The sequence below is a fragment of the Clytia hemisphaerica genome, unplaced genomic scaffold (genome assembly GCF_902728285.1).
Source record: "Clytia hemisphaerica strain Z4C2 unplaced genomic scaffold, Clytia hemisphaerica genome assembly, whole genome shotgun sequence".
In the NCBI taxonomy this organism is placed as follows: Eukaryota; Metazoa; Cnidaria; class Hydrozoa; order Leptothecata; family Clytiidae; genus Clytia; species Clytia hemisphaerica.
The window spans coordinates 19944-38968 of NW_027103566.1; the positions used below are offsets into that span (position 1 = coordinate 19944).

The 19025-nt window shown below is 36.3% G+C and overlaps 1 protein-coding gene and 1 long non-coding RNA gene across 2 annotated transcripts; one reads left to right on the forward strand and one right to left on the reverse strand.

The window, feature by feature from the left end:
- Positions 1 to 2520: 2520 nt before the first annotated feature.
- LOC136800973 (uncharacterized) lies at positions 2521 to 3668 on the reverse strand. The gene is made up of 3 exons (XR_010845782.1): positions 3505 to 3668; positions 3142 to 3279; positions 2521 to 2638 (listed from the first exon to the last, which is right to left on the reverse strand). It is a non-coding gene; the product is annotated as an uncharacterized lncRNA (long non-coding RNA).
- A 3867-nt stretch (positions 3669 to 7535) lies between these two features.
- Positions 7536 to 18231, forward strand: LOC136800975 (putative N-acetylated-alpha-linked acidic dipeptidase). Its single transcript, XM_067057583.1, has 16 exons — positions 7536 to 7813; positions 7999 to 8278; positions 9169 to 9291; positions 9733 to 9916; positions 10644 to 10737; positions 11078 to 11155; positions 11557 to 11642; positions 12135 to 12260; positions 12542 to 12624; positions 12907 to 12970; positions 13803 to 13870; positions 14378 to 14581; positions 15289 to 15553; positions 16135 to 16216; positions 16554 to 16646; positions 17908 to 18231. The coding sequence occupies exons 1-16, from the start codon at positions 7560 to 7562 to the stop codon at positions 18092 to 18094; spliced, it is 2271 nt and encodes a 756-aa protein (XP_066913684.1). The 5' UTR covers positions 7536 to 7559; the 3' UTR covers positions 18095 to 18231.
- The last annotated feature ends 794 nt before the right edge of the window (positions 18232 to 19025 follow it).

The following is a 19025-nucleotide window of genomic DNA, read 5'->3' on the forward strand; positions in this document are numbered from 1 at the left end:
TCTCGGGAAACACGAGATCAACCAGATGGAGGACAACATCGTTATACCATCCCTCAGGATTGGAGGATCAATACAGAACACGTACGGTGAAACCGACTCGACGTTGCTATTGGATAACGGTCTGCTACTAAAAGACCCTATCATGAAAGAAAACATGTTCGAAGCACTGAAAAATATTGTCACGGACTATGCGAAACGAATGTCATCAGATGTACTTGGTCCCATACTACAAGCACACATCATGCGAACCTTGATCAACCAGAAACAAGATATCATAGCGGAATGGGAAAGGACGTGCTTCATACAGCAAGAAGTCACGAGAATTCAACAATGGATGATTGAAGTATTTCCAACAACAGCCGCGCGATGGATTCACCAGGAACGAGGGGTGATGGTACACCTCATTGGTGAGGCAATGCAAGTTCACAGATGTTTGAAGATCTCGAATTACCGGTTAATAACAAGCCGCAGAATAGGAAATTCGTGCTATCATGACATTCCAGTGAAAGCACCTTATCACGAAAAGATAAAATTCTTGCGACTAATTGACCGCCACGTAGTTGAAAAGTCCCACAAGATCAATTGCTCTGAAAGACCACCAGTCACTTATCTCCGAAACGAGGAAGGATCATACGACGTAATTGACAAGGAAGGAAACATAACCAAGGTGATCCCAAAGAAACAATTCAAAGGAAGGAACTTCGTGAAACTACCTAAGATAAGAGGATGGGATCCGAGGATGATGATACGAAAACCACCACAACATTTGGCACCCTACTCTATGCTGAATATATTCTCAGAGATACATGACGCAATGGAAGAGGTGAAGCAACTTCAAATGCAACATGGGAATGGAGACTTATTAACTGGCATTGGAGTCGGTTTAGGAGGAATCCTTGAAGGTGCTGCAAGTGGGACTAGTCAAATCATTGGAGCACTAGGAAGTGGCATCCAAGGAGTGTTAACAGGAGTAGGTAATCTAGATGAGAAGATAGTCACTTCCCTAGGTTCAGCGGCTAGCAACATCATCACATCAACTGGCGACGCTGTTGAATCGGCCGGAAAAGGGATCGGAAACCTGTTTAATGTATTTGGAGGAGTCAGTGGCACAATCAAGTGGATCATTATTCTATTCCTCATTGCAGGATTTGCGTACTTAAACAGAGATTCGTTAATAAAGATCTTTAAAAGAAATGTCAAACAGAAATTTACACCCGAAGAAAGCAAAGCAGGCGAACCAAAACGACTCCATCATGAGGACAATCAAAGAAGACATCGCGAGAGACGCTCCCATCACAGACATCACCACGCGAGACGATTGATGACGGAGACTGTCAACTGTCAACAGACAGGAAGACGGAAGTGCAAACGAAGAAGAACCGTCACAGAGAGATGTATTCACGTACGTGCATCATAACAAGAAACGTGGACACTCTCATAAAAACAGAGCAAGGCGAGGACACGTACTTGCGGTGTCAAGCCAATCTAAAGGAGATGAAGAAAAGAAACATGGAATCACAACCAGAGTTTACCTGTCAATAGAAGGTGAGACAAAACCATACATGGCACTAATCGACACTGGATCAACACACTCACTTCTAAACAAAGATATCTGGGACGCTGCAGAAATAGCACCATTTCTAACACACGTTACCGACACAACGTTGAATTCCATAACTGGAGAAGAAGAAATAGAAACCACAGGAAGTGTAATCATTCCAACGAGCATTGTAGATCCGAAATCACTAAAGAATCAAAAACTTCCTGGTAGTCCCCGGTATCGAAGAAGAAGCGATAATTGGGACAGACATCTTAAGTGCTGAGAAAGCCATCATCAATTTTCAGGAGAAGACCATTACAAGCGGCAACAAGAAAACAATTTTCCAGAAAAGTAGCAATCGAGAAGGAGTATCAAAATGCTGGATTGGCCTGGGAATTTTAGCTGCGATAGCGATTACGGCCTTGGGTACCGTTTACGGGGGTTGACCTTTATGAAACAAAATGTACACGAAGGAAAGGAAATTGACGGAAATCTCTCACACGAAACTTTGTAGAAGTCCCAACTACCCTCATGATCAAAACCGGAAAAGTATTATCAAAATGGACCAAGCACGTGGTTGTGCTTGAATTCCCGCTGCCCAAAATACTATACCCTTTCCTGAAGAAGACAGACACGAGAATGGTATTGGGAATAATTGTAGGTAGCGGACAAAGGGTTAACGCAACGGAAGAGTTCCAGAGGCTCAATGCAAAATGCCGTTTGCGGATACTCCATTGAATAAAAGAAGCAACGAAGAAAATGTAAATAGATGTAAATAACCTTAATGTTTTGATGTTCAAAATTGTGTTTCAAACTACAAACTAAACCGCACTTATATCACTATGGTAAAGACTCATTAATTTTAAAAGAGTTGCAATCATGGTAACCGAAGTACCGCAAAAGTTTGTACTATATGTATTGTGACGAAACAAAGGAAGCGGTGGAGGAAAGGAAATAACAAACGAAATTTTTGTGAAGTATATAAAAGAAACAAAAAATCATTATATTTCACGGTTCAACATTCTGATGGTTGGCAAGATGGTGCTGCGATTGTCCACGCTCAGCTTTCAAGCACTTCTGGCGACAGGACGAGTAAATCTAGAAATCAAAATGGATAAAATTATGTCACAGAAGCAACAGGCCATGCTGTTAAAGAAAATACTAGTCGACCTCATGATGAGCGATCAATCAAGAAAGAAGGAAAGATGGTTGAACTACACAATCACAAGAATTCGCTTTCAATTTATACAGCTGAAGATAGCATCCTGTATCGAACTGCAAAGGGATATAATAAACACAAAAACCCCAACTTATTCTTTCGTATTTTGGAAGGATGCACAGTGAGATAATCTTGACAAGACTTAGAAGAAGATCACCCAAAGAAGCAAGCAGTATCAGGGAAGAAGACCGCCGACTAGATATCTTAATACGTTTGACAACAGAAGAATACAGAGCTGATTATCTTCGACGAATGGGATTGAGGAAAGAAAAATTCGGAGCGTTTACGGTGTGGAGATATGAGAAACCGCCTCCACCACTGCAACGAGGAGCTCCCGTACATGAGCAATGGCCGGAAGTATTGCAAACAAAGGAAAACGTACCGAGCTACTCAATCACTTCGGCTGAATCCGACAATTCCAAACAATTCAATTCGTCATCCCAATCGGGCTCTTCTTGCTCAGCTTTAATCTGAGCCCAACGCTCGGACGGACTTACGGGGTTGTTCTTCAGTTTATTCCCTGAAAAGTAATGAAAGAAAAAGAAACCATCAGGAACTGTAACAAGAATGTTATTAGTGAATCATAAAATGAAGATTTGTATATAAAATTTGATTAGAATTTTTCGATTAAAATTTTTTTTGTAGTATTTTATTTATTTGGTTCAATGATCTGGTATCAGAGAACTTTAGGACGTTTTAATATTTAATATTTGATTGTAAATTAATATAGAATTTTTCCACTTACGTTCGATGTTGTCTTCCTTATTATAGGATTTCCGAGGTGGCAACCCATCCCAAGGAAGCACTGGCCAAAATGATGACGGCCGCGACCCACGATCGGTGTTATCTCTTCGGTGAATAATGACTCCCGTGGAGTTCGTTTCCTCTTGATGGTAGGAAACGACAGCGCAACGAAAAAAAGGTAGAACATTTTAAAAAACGTGATTGATAAATTATAAAATCAAGTCCAAACGAACGATTAAAAAACTCAGGAAGCAAATGAAGCTCACTCAAACAAAACGAACTTATCATCCCAAGTGAACGAATGAAGACTCAACCAACGTTGAATAGACAACACTCACGGACGCGCAAGAATGGCGTCTTATCAAAATCATCACAATCCGACAATTGAAATGGTGAATTTAACGGTAGTGCACTACGTATCAAAAATAACTTTTGAATTCAAAATTAAAGAATGGATAATTGAAATACACATTCAGCATAATGAAGAATGAAATGCTGTTTATATGAAGCAAACAGCTGAAATTATAACCTGGATCCAGAGACAATTTTCGAAGAAATCACGTTCGGCCGGCTTAAGGGCGTGATTTCCGATTGAAACATGCATATGGTAGATATGAATTAATGTATTATGAATTGGTTAAACTGCAGTATTATGAATGAATTATTATGAATTACCGAACTATGAAAAACTTATGAATTTTTACAATGCGCATTGGAAGAAATAATAAAGAGACTGAAAAACTATCTTACGTTGGTAGATCATTAACTATCAACAAATTGACAAAAAATTTTAAAGTGACGAGGACGTCACTTGTCGAACGTCGGAGATGTGAGGTTGATGATGATGAATAGTAAACGATAATGAATAATGCAAAGGAGGTTGGGACTGAGCCAACACGATGTTAATGAACTGAAAAATGAATAGACATCAATAGAGTGGGGCTCAGGCCCTCGAGCTCAGACCTCTGAATAGGGCGAGAGATTATGAGTGAGAAAAGGAAAGAAATCAGGGACTTGGAAGAAAGGGCTCGAAGGAAGAAGATCTGGAAAGGAGAGCTCGAATGAAAAGGACTTGGAAGGAAGAGCTCGAAGGAAGAGGACTTGAAAAGGAGAACTTAAAGGAGAAGGACTTCAGGGACTTGAAAAGGAGAACTTGAAGGAGAAGGACTTGAAAGAGAACTATCGTTAATTACATGCCAGAGTTACTAAGTTATTTGATGTTATTTATGTTACGCTTATTTGATATTTATTGCTTAATTGGAAAAACAGAATTGATGTTGATTGAAATCTATTAGCGTACCTTTACTACGTGTCCATAGACTTATCCCCAGTAAGGGATACCCTGATCGAAGGAACAGATAAGTGATCTGAGAGGTCCCCTCAATAACTAAAGGGTGACCCCAATCGCCTAACTTCCCTTCGTCACAATACCTACAAAATGGTCAAAATCAGAACATGTTAAGAACATTTTTCGGCTTGAAACTAAATAAGTTTAGAACATCCGAAGGCTTCAAAAATTTTGGCTGTTCTTATGAAAAAGGTGTATTTCGAGATGTACCTCTCATCTTCCAATATTGTTCTAAAACAAAATATAAATCATCAGATATAGTACACGTTTTTTGGACCTACCCCGGTGGAGGTCCTATAAATTAACCTGTGTTTGTTCGTCCGTCCGTTCGTTCGTCTGTTACCAACTTTTCTCAGGATTGAATCATAGGAATCTTTTGATTTTTGGTACAAAGGTGCAAAATGGTGGTGGCCAAAATGTGACGGAGCCCGATTTTCGAAAAAAACAAATATTTGGGCCAATTTGGGCCAAAAAACGGCTAAAAAACTGTTTTTTTAAACTTTGTGAAAAATTGGATCATTAATTTCTTTTGATTTTTTGTATGAAAGTAGGGTACCATCATAGGTAAAAGATATTTGCAGATTTTTGCAAAAAAATTTGTTGCCTCAAAAAACGCATGTTTATCTAGGTAGTCGATATTTGGTAAGTCCCTCAGTTTTTGTCTGGTATGTATTACAACATAGTGCAGAACCACAGCTCCATTTGACCATTTTCTGAACTTTGACTTGAGTGTCAGCAACTCTTTCTCAAAAAATTTCAAATCAAAACAAAGATTCGGCGCTGACTTTAATTTTTTTCCCTCCAAAAAAGTTTGCTAGTCCCAGACCCCTCGCCCGGAAACACGGTAATGAGGGCTTACTTTTAGAGAGTATATGTGTTTAGACATGAAATTTTGGTTGCTTACCGTGTTTTTATAGAAAAACTGGCCAAATTCGATATTTCTTTATAAGCACAGTATAAATTACTTAGGTATTAGCTTTTCTCGAGATTGGCTCTTTCATTCTTTTTTGATTTTTTGCACAAAGATGCATAACTTTAAACCTCAAATGTGACGGAGCCCGATTTTCGAAAAAAAATGTTTTTGGGCAAATTTGGGCCTAAAAACGGCTAAAAAAAGGGTTTTTTGGACTTTGTGAAACATTGGATCATACATGAAAGTAGGTAAAAGCATAGTCATTATAAAAAACCCTGCTCTGGCAATGTTTTGTTTTAGCTTTTTGTTCAATTTTCTTTTGTTACAAACAAAAGACAAGTTGAAATTTGCATACTTTTTGATCACGTTACCAAAATCTTCCCTTTGGATTGGTCTATTTTCTAATCACATGATCAAAATGTTTGCAAAAAAATTGGCTTTGGTATGCAAGCTCAATCTTTTAACAATAAAAAGAGACAAAAGCTTTCCAGACCAGTGTTTTTATAATGACTATGGTAAAAGATGGCTCAAGCAGATTTTTGTAAAAAAAGAATTTTTCAGCTAAAAAATCGCATCTTTATTTATAAGAATCACTATTAGTACTAGTAATCGTATGGTTTGGAGTGCAATTAACGATTAATCACGAGTAACAAAGGAGAAAATAGTAATTTGCACGAGTCCGAAGGACGAGTGCAAATTACGGTATTTTCTCCTTTGTTACGAGTGATTAATCGTTAATTGCACGACAAAACATACGATTCCGAGGTAATCGTCAGTAAACATTCGAAAACCTCCCTTTTTTCTTTTGTTTAAAAAGAAAACATTGCAGTGTAATTTTTCTTTGTTTTCAATTAAAAGAAGCTATTGTAACGTAAAATTTCTTTGTTCTTTTTTATATTGAAGAAAAAAAATGTCTTTGTTTTTTATTATATAGTAAAAAAAAGTCTCTGACACAGGACTTGGGAGAGAAAAGAATAAGGGGACAAAAGTGTCCCCCCGCCGAAGAGTGCAAAAAGTGGTAATAGTGCAATTAACGATTAATTGCACTCCTCTAAACCAATCAGATTCGAGTAATTTTGCACGGCTGACGATTAATAAGCATATATCAATGTTCTTAGCCAAATTACTCAATTTTTTAATGAGAAAGATGTTTTTTTTTTGCTCACGAAGTCTTGAATATGAAAGATTATTTCAAGGGGATGAAATTTTGGTTTCTAAAAGTTTTTTTTCATAACTCGGATGTATCCTTAAACTCGAACCCCAATCGAAGTTTTGCCTTCTCCGTGCGGGTTCGAGTTATGGAGCCTCTAGCTGTATTATTTTAAAACAAGTTATATAAAACATAGTATCATCAGTGTTTTGTTATTTATTGTAGGGTTACGAATGAAGTAATAAGTGCTCAAGTACCTCTTGTTTTGCATCTATCACAGAATAAACAATTTGCAAACAGCAAACAGCTTTAAACACTTTTCACTAAACTCGCTATTGAGTATAAAAATCTTCGCTTTAAACTGATAACGATCAAGATAAGTTCATTTTCAAATTATTTTACAATATTTAACGATGGTGATTTTTTACAGTGTTGTATTGTTGATAATACTTTGTTGGTATTTTGGTATAATTTTAAATATTTTTTAAAAAGATTTAACATGTTCTAGAGTCCTAAAAACCTTTATAATTTAACCAAAAATTATTTGCTTGAAAGCCTTATGTTCTTATATACCCTTTTCTATTTTAAAAAAGTGTAATCGATTTTTTCATCCTTAGAGCAAGAAAAGTAAGACAATATTATCCAATGAAGCTGAATTTAGAAAATTTAATTCAGAAACGACGTTGGGCCGTTATAGCAACATGCATAGCTATCAGCTCATTCTTTATCGGATTTGTCTTCGACCGACATTTAACTGAAAATGACGGATTTTTGTCGATATTTCGACGTAATTTTGATTATTGTGATCGGTCGTGGCATGACGTGAATGAAGAATATTCGACGGCACATGACGCCGCTTTGAAGAAAATTGACGTCCATGAGATTGATAAAGTGTTCAAGTAAGAAAAATATCATTTTCCTTTGCGATCATTTATTTGTTACACATGTATGGTCTTTAAGTATAACTTAAAATTTGATTGATTGATTGATTGATTGATTAATATTGATTGATTGATTGACTGATAGACAGATTGTCGGAGTTACTCATTCATTCATTCATACATACATTCATTCATCTCTGTAGATATTTGGTAGAGAAACCACATCTTGGAGGATCCATACGAAACAATGAGCTCGGTGATTACATGGCGGACAAATGGGAATCATATGGAATGAAAGTTTACAAGAAAACATATCAAGTGTTATTAAGTGTTCCAAAGAAACCAGCTGTTCTTCAACTCTTTCATTTGAACGGTAGTGTTGATTATGAACCAGAAATGATTGAGCATGCTTTTTACAAGGAGGAGAATCACACTGATCGAGTTCCGCCTTTTCATGCTTTTTCTGCTGCTGGAGATGTTATGGTAAGGCTCGTTTTCGAAATTTTTTAACCATTCGCATTGTCAAATCTTTTCGGTTGAAGATTCATCTATAGCCTTCGGTTACAAATATATTGCTTTGTCGCCCGAAAATTTCAAGCGATTGTTTGAAAGATGGCTGGAAAATTATCATTTGATATATTTCTGAACTCTATATGTAAAAATCCCTCTTAGTCCAGGCAATATGGGGCACTTACCCCCACCTTGCCAGTGACCGAGGTCTTCGAGTATTTTTGGGTTCCAACATACCTATATTTTGAGAATTACGATGGTTTTCAGGCTGACTATGGGGCAAGAATGTTGGGTAGGGCCCTAAGTGGGGAGTGGTAGAGAAAATGGGGAACAACTTTTTGCCTGGGGTAGGTCACTGATTTCCGTTATATTTCAAAAAGTTTGAATGATAAAGCTCTAAAATTTTGCACACAGGTTATGAATATACTAAATAACATTCCTACACTAAACTTTGGGTCATTTGGATAAAAATTGTGTATTTTACAGACCAGAATATTCAAAATTGTCAAAAAAATTGAAGTTTTTCCAAAAATCCGAACAAGTTTTTTTTGACAAACCCACTAAACATCGATTGGTAGCAAAATGATTTTTTCTGAAACCTTTACATAAACTAAGACATCTTGGAAATTTTTTTGCTTGACTATACCAACTTGGAATTTTACAGACCTAGGAATTTGGACCAGAATCTCTCCGAAATTCATATTTCAAGTTCTACCATATGGGTCTTAGTGTACTTTTTGCTTAATAACTCAAATTTAATGTGATTTGGTGCTTATAATTAGAGCAATAGTAATGATTTAAAAACATTCTTAGAAAATATTTTGAACAGATTTGATCATAAAACCGTTCGGTTTTTTTTACAGGCAGAACTTATGCATGTCAATTACGGCAATCAAAAAGATTATGAAGATATATTTGAACGCAATCTTGATGTTCAAGGCAAAATTGTTATGGCTAAATTGGATAAGAATTGGCGTGGTGAAAAGGTTTCAAAAAGCTTTACTCTCAACTATAAAATAAGGCTCCTTTTACTCTTCACAAAATTTAATTTGTCTTCGATTTTACTATGAAGTATGTTAAAAATCTGCATTGTCTTTTCATAGTGAGAAAATTAGCATTCTTTTTTCATTTCTTCCATACAGTAAAATTTATAGGATCACAGAGTGCTCAAGAAAATTTAAGAAAATTTGAGGCATTCGAGCGAAATATCGAGAAATACAGAACTAACTAACAATTATCTGCAATTACTACACAGTATTTCATGTTGGCGCACTTCAGACAATGCAATGTTTAGTTATTGAATTTGCTGCATTGCCTGAAGTTTGCGCCAGTTTGCTAAACGGTGTTGGTTAGCGATTTTTAGTTCTTTATTTATTCATATTGTCTACATAAACCATTTCTGAACACCCTTAAAATTTTAAATTTAGGTACGCTTAGCAGAACTATACGGTGCGGTAGGTGTGTTGTTTTATACGGACCCTCGGGATGGCGGGCGAAATCCAGGAACGAAGGGCTATCCGGACGACTGGGCACTACCGGAACATGCAATGAGACGTGGAGGTCTTTTGAATTTGAAAGGAGATCCGTTGACACCTGGATGGCCTTCTACAGGTTTGACAATTATTCGTGATATTCATTACGTAATGTTTTCTACGAGTTTTCTCTAGCTTTAATTTCTCATTTGCCAATTAGACACAAAAAACCGGGTGTTTCTGTAGAAAACATTACGTCATGGATATCATGAATAGATGCTTTGTTCGCTACATGCGATTGCGAAAATCCTAACGTCTTAGGAATAACATTAAAGGGGGTTTACTTTTTTGGGCACTGCAAGTAGAGATGATATTGTTTATCCTGCATCAGTATATTTCTAGCCAGTTCATTGGCCAAAAGAAATCACGTTGAGCTAATTGCTAATATTGACAAGCCTTGTCACCAATACGGTTTTTACTGACCCAATTTATACTGCACCACCTCGAGAAACTTAAACTATAAAGATGTCTGCATCTATCAGTTGACCAGCGATCAATGCAGCAAAATTGCTTTCGATTCTTTTCTCAAAACTTTGGTTCACTATTAGCTTGGGAAATTTTCTGTTTCAAAGAAAAACTGAGAAAATTAATATTGTCAGCTGTAATTATCAGACAATAGAAACTTTTTCAAACAAACGAGAAGTAAAAACCTTTCTTTTTAACAATTATTTTGAATTTGTTTTAAAATTCGACCCTTGCAGTGCAATCTCACAGAAACACACCCTTACAGTGCATTAAATTTCAACAGATTGTACATACAATGGGAATACACAATGCAAAATAATATTCATTGTTCTCTTTTACAGAGGGTATGTTTCGGATGAATGAATCATCGATCGAAGGTCTTCCCCAGATCCCTGTTCAGCCAATCAGTGATCACATCGCCAAAGAATTATTAAGGTGAAAAAAATGAACATTTCAAATATAATGAAATAAGTACGTAGAATACCAAAGTTCTCAATTGTAGATTTTTATAGAACGTTTATTTCACTGAAGATTTCCATCCTGGATGGCATGAGACTTTGAGTATGAAATTAACTTAAATCGCGTTTTCTCTACTCAAACTAGTATAAAGCTCTCTAGAAAATGTTGAGAAAAAAACAACAAGCGAAATATGGAAATTTTACCGTGTAGCAATTGTAAGTTTTTTCGCGACGTTTTTTTAAATAGTATTGCTATACTATTTTCCTTTTCTGATTGCTTATTGTAACTCCTTTTCAAAGTTATATTTTCATTTCAGTAAATTTAAAGGAGTTGAAGCACCAAACCATTGGCACACAAGTTTTACTGATATCACAAACCGCATACAATCACATAGGTATTCCAATTGATTTACTGATCACCTATTGGGTAAAGCTGGAATAACAAGAATTTGAAGTACGTCTATGTTATGGTTCATAAGCATGATAATGTCTATTCAACTGTTCAATTTTTTCGAATATTTCGAACCCATGCGATATTTTGGGCTTCCGCTAAAAATATTTCGCTTACTTCAGCACACGATCGGTTGAACTTGAGAAAATCAGCCGGAGGTCCCATAAATTTACCATTTACTTATTTTTCAGGTAGGTACAATCAGAATAATATAAGGAGCACGAATCCATTAGTGGATGCCAGCAGCTTATCTATCCTCTCTTATTTTCGGGGCTATAAGCTGCTCGGTGTCATTCTTATCAAATATTTCCCAGAGTGCATTTCTTCCTTTTTTTCTTTTCACAGGGTGGTTCGTTTACAAGTGAATACTGAGAATGTATTCAAAAACATCACAAATGTATTTGGTGTGTTGGAGGGAGATACAGAATCAGGTATGAATAAACATATGAATAAACAAACCGGCGAGCTGTTTGAAGTGAGGGACCAAAATCTTGGGAAGCATTGTCACCTACCATATTGGTCGACAAAGAAAATTTTTCGCTCTTTGCATCTAAACGATATTTCTATGTTCGGATCAAAACGGATCAAAACGGGTTTTTGAATTTGTTCTGTCTAACCTAGACAATCCTATCGTCTACACATGACTGAAGTGAAAAAGGGAATAATTCAGGAGGCGGTTTAGTTCAGGGTGGGGTAAACAGTGGCAGATGTGTTTCCAAAACTCTACCGCCACTATTTTTCCCGTAAACTGCCCTGATGCCCTGACTCTGCGCATATATACTTTCCCGGGTTTACTGTGTCTGGCTCTCTAAACGGACGATAGTATCGTCTATGTCTAGCCAATCCATCTTGAATCTGCACATTTTGTATTGTAACATTTCTCTGATTTAAAAGTTTATTCATACTTCCTACCCGTTATTTAGATCGTCTTGTCATTATGGGAAACCATCGCGATGCATGGGTATATGGAGCAGGTGATCCTTCAAGTGGAACGGCTTGTATGATGGAAGTATCCAGAGTTCTCGGTCAAATTACTAATGACGTTCCAGGTATATTTTATTTTATGCCTCAAAATTTAAGGCAGACTCCAGTCCCTTGTGTTTATGGATTCTGATAGCGCTAACGATTGTCCATGAGTAAAAGAAAAAGATGGTGCAAGTGGTTCTGGATTCGAAATTCGATTTCAGGGCTTTTCGAAGGCACCAAAATAGAGTTGTTTACTATGCTATGAGAAAAAAGACCTCGTTATTTGAAAGGTGGAATACTTTTCTTACACAAGACCCGAAATCTTTAATAAAAAAAATTGAAAATTATTTAAAATCAATTTCAGGATGGGCACCACGTCGGACCATCATATTTGCAAGTTGGGATGCCGAAGAATACGGACTTGCTGGTTCCTGGGAATGGTTAGAGGTAGAATATTCACACTTTTTTCATGCTTTCAAATAAATCTTTATGTTAACTGTATGAGTGCAATGCAAAATCTTTAAAAAAAGTGAAGACAATACGATGTTTGACGCATCTGTAAGGAGCAAGATTCTAGCAAATTTAAATTTTAAGATTATCTTGTTGTTGTGTCTCTGAAACCTTTGAGTATTACTGATTCCGTCGTTAAAGTTGGAGACATTGAATGAGTTACGCATGCTCAAAGCCTGAAATACGTATCTCATACGATACAAAAACCACTTTATTTAGGAATATGCAACAATGATGCAAGCCAACACAGTTGTTTATTTGAATGTTGACATCGGAGTCTCAGGTATTTCTTGTTTCAGCATAATCGAAAATATAATCCGTTTATAATCCGTGTACATTAAAGGAAGAAATTTAGGCGGAAAGAAAATTTGGCGGATTTGGTCAAGATCCGCCAAATTAAGTTCCCGCTAAATTTAAGTTGTTCTATCTATTCCCCCAAATTTGTGCTATTTCAGGCTTTAAAACAGGTTTTTCCTTTTTTAATGGCGTTTTTTGGACAAAAATGTCTTTCGTCCGGCCAAATTAAATTCGCGCCAAATTAAGTTTTTCAAGTTAACGGCCAAATTAAATTTTCTTTGAAAAACCTTTTCAGCCACCCGCCAATTAAATTCCCTCCAAAATTTCTTCCTTTAATGTAATAAAAATTCGTATGTGTGTAATATGATAATTGATACAGGATAATATCAGTTTCTATGAATTCCAATTTGTTCCTTCCATTATTTTCATGCTATTTCTGAAATATTCGTCTAGCGTGATAAACTATCGGCTCTTGTAACTTTAAACAATTTAAAAAACCACTGCTTCAAAAATCATATATAGAGTCGCAATTACCCGACAATGTTCGCAATTTGCCGACAATATCGATATCTTTTAATGTGTAAAGAAATCAAACCCTAAAACAAAATATTGAAAATAATTAGACCAAAACATCATAAAAGGGCTAGTTTAGTTGGCTAAAAAGTATTTTCTACTCAAATTAAGTGTGCACAGAGAAGTTCGAAATAATGTAACTTTGTTCGCAATTCGAGAACACGACTCTATCCTGAATTAAAATTGTGAGATTTTGTATTCCGTTTTACTACTCAAGTCTTCTCCTGTTCTTTCTCTTTTATCAGGAAACCATTCGATCCGTGCACATGCAACGCCTTCCTTATCAAAATCACTTTTCGAATCAGCGAAACAGGTAGGATGCTCTACCTAATTGAAAGCATGTTCGACGCTCCCAATTTTGGGAGTTAATTTTTCAGTAAAAAACCATTTTTAACAAATACTTGGAAAAAATTTTCAGTTTCTAAAATCTAAAGGACGTTTTTTGTTCAGTTCCAGCCATCTTTAAGAGTTTTATACACTGACACCCTTTATGGGGTGTTAATTTTGATAGTTGGATATAAAATCATTTGTCTAGATCCAAACAAGGATGTGATTTTTAAAGTCTCATTTTGCCAATTACACGTGGACTTTTTTCGTGAATCAAGAATCTAAAATTTTGGTATGAATTAAAGTTCGTGAACAGCCTCTTTTGTTCTTCTAATTTCTTTCATTCTCCTATCCTACTCTCCTACGAAAATTCTGATTTTAAACTTGGATGGATCAATTTTCTCAAAAACTGCCAATATTTGTGGAAATTTACCAACGTGAAATTAAATCGACTTAATGTACCCCGAAAACTCTAGGATTGTTTTTCTTTTAGTTGAAAGATCCAGAAAACGATGACACAACGAAAAACACAGGAGTCAAATTTTCAAATCTGTACGAAAGATGGAACGCAAAACTACCAAGTGATGATTTCCCTAATGAACCTCTAGTTAGCATGCTTACAAGTGGGAGTGACTATTCAGGCTTTTATATGTTTTATGGTATCCCTGCTGTTGATATAAGATACGAATTCGATAGGGTGAGTAGATTGACTTTAAAGCCCGAAGGGCTAGAGTAGAATCTCTAACCTTTTTCAGGCAAGAAAAAGTGAAGTCACTCATTTCCCATTAAGAACGCGCCTAGAATGCGCCCCAATCATGACGACGGATTGTATCTAGCGGTTCCTTTGTTTTTGAGGATGGCATTTTTTTAAATCTAGTGATAGATTTTACTTTCAATCCGGTGTTTGTGTGAAAACCACGCGCGGGCGTTCTAGTTGGGAAATTAAGTGGCTTCATTTACCATCCAAGAGTCTCGTTAATGGGTGAGTACTGTGGATATAGACTACTCCTCCTATAACTGAAAAGGTCGGCTTAAAATTATGAAAGCTTTGTTTTCCACTGGGAAAGGTATGATGATTATGAGAATTCCTACTGGAATTTTAAGCTCATCAAACAATATAATTAACCATCAAACCCATATAAACCCAACAAAAACTGTAATTTTCCATCTCAATTGACATTGAGCTCCTTTATTTTATAGCCGGAAATTGGACTAAGAAAGTCTTCGAGAAGAAAAGGGGGCTTTTACAATGTTTTATGAAGAATGGTTTCCCAAAAATTAATAAGCAGAGAGTTGAAATGAGAATGCCCGGATTGGGAAACTTTTGAATGTTTAATCAGCAAGCGTTGCTTAATAGATACCCAAAAAACGATAATTTTTTTTCTATTTTTCCAACTCATTCAGACAGCAAGTGAAAACGAAGCATTTGATAATTATCCTGCATATCATACAATTTATGACAATGAAAATTACGTCAAAAAATTTCTCGACCCAGACATGAAATATCATAAAACGGTGGCCGAAATGTTGTTATTGCAATTACTCAAATTCTCCGATGATCTTTTGTTACCGTTCGATTTGAGTCGATATGCGTTGAAAATCAAAACCGATTGGGACATTTTCAAGAGAGAGTTTGTTGAGATTCTAACGAACAATACTGTCAGCATTGGTAAGCCTCACAATTCTTAGTTTGTTTGGAGGCAGCGTATGTAAGGCCCGGGGGAGGCACCCAAGGTAAATGACCTACTGTACGTGCGGCCCTTAAGGGTACTTTTTCCAAGCTTCCCAAATTGTAGAAATTATCAAAGTTGAGAAAAGTTGCACTAAGGGTGTAAAATTTTGAAACTGTGACCAAATTTTGCCTGAAAATGGTCAAAACTTAAAGTTAAATTCTTTCTGTACTGTAAGGGTCCGGTTTTAAAGGGAAGGGAAAACAGGGATGGTATTTCGGTGACAAACATGTCGCGCAGTGACGAATTTTACCAATTTTAATTTCATTTTTATCTAAAGGTGACCCAATAAAAATGCGTTGGTATTCCGGTTTCTGCGACTCGTGTCTCCCTTTTTGTTTAGGTAAAGCGTTGGGCAGTTGACACGACTTCTGTGGCACAGTGAAAATTAGAATAAAACCTTTATCGGCTTCATTTTCGTGAAGTTTACTGGGAAAATTCCAATCCCACCCTTGAAACTTTGAATAACCGAGAGTCTATTATACAACCGCTCTGAATGTTATTGTCTCCGTTCTTTCAGATCATTTAGACTTTACAATCGAACAATTACTAAACACAACTCTGATGTTTCATCATGAAGCGAAAAAGCTTAGTAAACAAGAGTTAGTACAGTTTGTTGATATACCTTTGTATTTAATCATTTTGAAATTAAGTTTGTGAAAAACAAGCAAATGCATTAGGCTGTTGCTACTCTATGTAGTCAATTCACATTTAGAACAATTTGACTGTTAGACTATGACTATTTCATTAATTTAAATTGATAATATTTGAAAAAGTCGTCGCTCCCCTCAATGATGTTTACCAAGTTAAGCTATTTCTCAATTTACCATCGAAATTAGAGGTAGCCTGAATACTACTGTTATAAAACATCTGTAAAAACTATGGGATGACACTGGATGACACTCTGAATAATATGCTATAACTCTATTTCGATTGTAGTTTAAATCAAGTTCGACGATACAACGATCAATTAATGTGGTTCGAACGCTCATTTGTTGTTCCTGAAGGTTTGAAGAAAGACCCTGCAATGAGGTATTAATTTCCACACATTACTATTGGTTCATTTTTAAATTTACGTCATTTTTATCTGATTAAACTGGCTTCATTACTAAAGGAACGGGACCTTAATTCACCGTTACGTAGGCTTCAGAAAACGGTATTTTTCGAAGAATATATTTGAAAGATTATCGCATATAGGCTCTTTAAACCGTTGTATCAATAATTTGGCTAAAGGAACAAGGATGCGTATCACTTAAACTCTCTTCAAAATCATACTGTAGGATTGCTACTACTCTCGGGTGCCTAATAAACGTGTGGGTACAAATAGACGTGGAGGTTGAATTTTTTTCAGAATTTTATTAAGCGTGGGGGTTGGAAATTTGATAATTTTTCGAAAATACCCCTACGTAATTATTCACGTATAATACGTCACACCTATAATACGTCACACCTATAATTATAATTATATTTGTTAAAATTGCTTAACTTGTTAATTTGTCAGCTGTCTAGGTCAACGTCATTGAAAGCCTGCAGAAAATACTCCAAGAAAATAATCTCCATTTCAAAGATGAGACTCGACTTTGAAATTAGGTGTCCAATGAAAAATACTTGATAAGAAATTTCTGAATTTTAATAAACGTGGGGGTCCTAATAAGGTCCGTGGGGGTTGGAAATTTTTCAAAAAATTAATAAGCGTAGGGAGACGTTTATTAGGCACCTTAGAGTAATACATTAATCACCTAACAAGTTGAAGTGACTCTTTATTTACACAGATTCTCGGAGATTTTCCGTTTGAAAGTGTAGATAGGAAAGTTTAGCCGGGAATGAGAAACGTTAGCCATCCTAAGATAATAGTGACTTAATGTATTCGAGATAAATCGAGGGGACGGTATAATGCAAAGTTGACATGTCTCCAAAATCACCGTCCATACCGTGCTAGACGACGGTAAAAATACCAAAATACCGTCGTCTGTTTCGGCGAGCAAAGCAGATGAGATGGAGTTTTTATAAGATACTATAATAATTGGTCATTTGATGTAATAAAAATGACGCGTTCTTTAGAAAAAGTAAGAAAATTGTTTTATTACTGGTTAACAACCAACCAAATCAAATAAGAGCTTGTAAAAACTCCATCTCGTCCCGAGCAAAGGCGATATAATAGAGCCGTGCATCAACTATCGATTTTGTTTTGTATCGATTTCACTTACCGTTGCCCTCGATATCCTCCAATACATAAACTCGGTAATAAAGCAAAGCTAGGGGTAAGCAACTTGTTTTTATTCATTCATTCCAGGCACAGCATTTTTAACAGTGGAAGCCGTTCGTTGTTTTCAAGAAACACATTCCCTTCATTATCAAGAACACTTTATAATATCTTCATCGAGAAAACAGACGCTTGGGACGATTTACGCAAAGAAATTTCTATACTTGATAATCGATTACAAAATGCAATTCTGGTTCTTTCGGAATATGGATTTTAGTCTGACCGCATGGTTGATGACATAATGCAATACTGGTTCTTTCTGAGTATGGATTTTACTTATAATCAATGGTTGCTGACGTTATTATCGTGAACGGTCGTGAAGCTTTCTGTCATCGTCGGAGAAACTTTCCAATCACCACTCCCGGGGGGGGGGTACTAGGGTTGCGAGCTGACGGGGGGGGGGGGTGCCGCCCGACTTTCGAACTTTTGACCCTTACCGGGACTAAAAAAGAGAAAACCAAGGAAAATTTTGTGAATTTTACGACCCTTAGCGGGACTAATTTGACCAAATTTAGATCTTTCAAGGGGTAAAAAGTTGAAATTTTCCTATTTTTCCGACCCTTAGTGGGACTGAAATTTGATTTTCTGATTTTTCCGACCCTTAGCGGGACTTTGGAAGTCCAAAAAGGTACTCTTAAGGGCGGCACATATCGTACCCTTCATTTGCCTAAGTACCCCCCCATACTATATTATGGAAAAAGCTTTTATCGATTATAAGGTTCCTAAGGAATGAATTTTATTGGAGATTGTAGAATTGTAGATCTTGGAGAGAAAATTCTACAGTGAAGTGATCTCGCAACTTATAGCATGATTTCTTTACACACTGCAATCAGCGCCGAAATATATTGGCAATTTTTGGTATTTTAACGTTTTTCCACATTTAAAGCTCGGGCGAGAATTGCAATTTCAGTACTTCCACTTTGTTTCATTGGATTTTATGATTTGAGAGGGGTTGAGTGGCTTACAGACTAAATTCTCAACCATATTGAACAATTTTGAGCTTTTAGATTCTGAGATCCTAAGCTCGCAAGTCTCAAGTCTAATATTAAATTTATTCCAACAGTACTTTAAAGCACTTAAAAATCACTTGCGGTTTTAAATTTTGAGGGAATTTTCTTTTTGTGCCAGATACTTCAGCGTCAATTGTA

Coding starts and splice junctions, on each gene's coding strand:
- LOC136800975 (XM_067057583.1), top strand. CDS start 7,560: ATGAAGCTGAATTTAGAAAATTTAATTCAGAAACGACGTTGGGCCGTT. Junction 10,738..11,077: donor ATCGCCAAAGAATTATTAAG/GTGAAAAAAATG, acceptor TTTTCATTTCAG/TAAATTTAAAGGAGTTGAAG. Junction 12,625..12,906: donor GTTCCTGGGAATGGTTAGAG/GTAGAATATTCA, acceptor CACTTTATTTAG/GAATATGCAACAATGATGCA.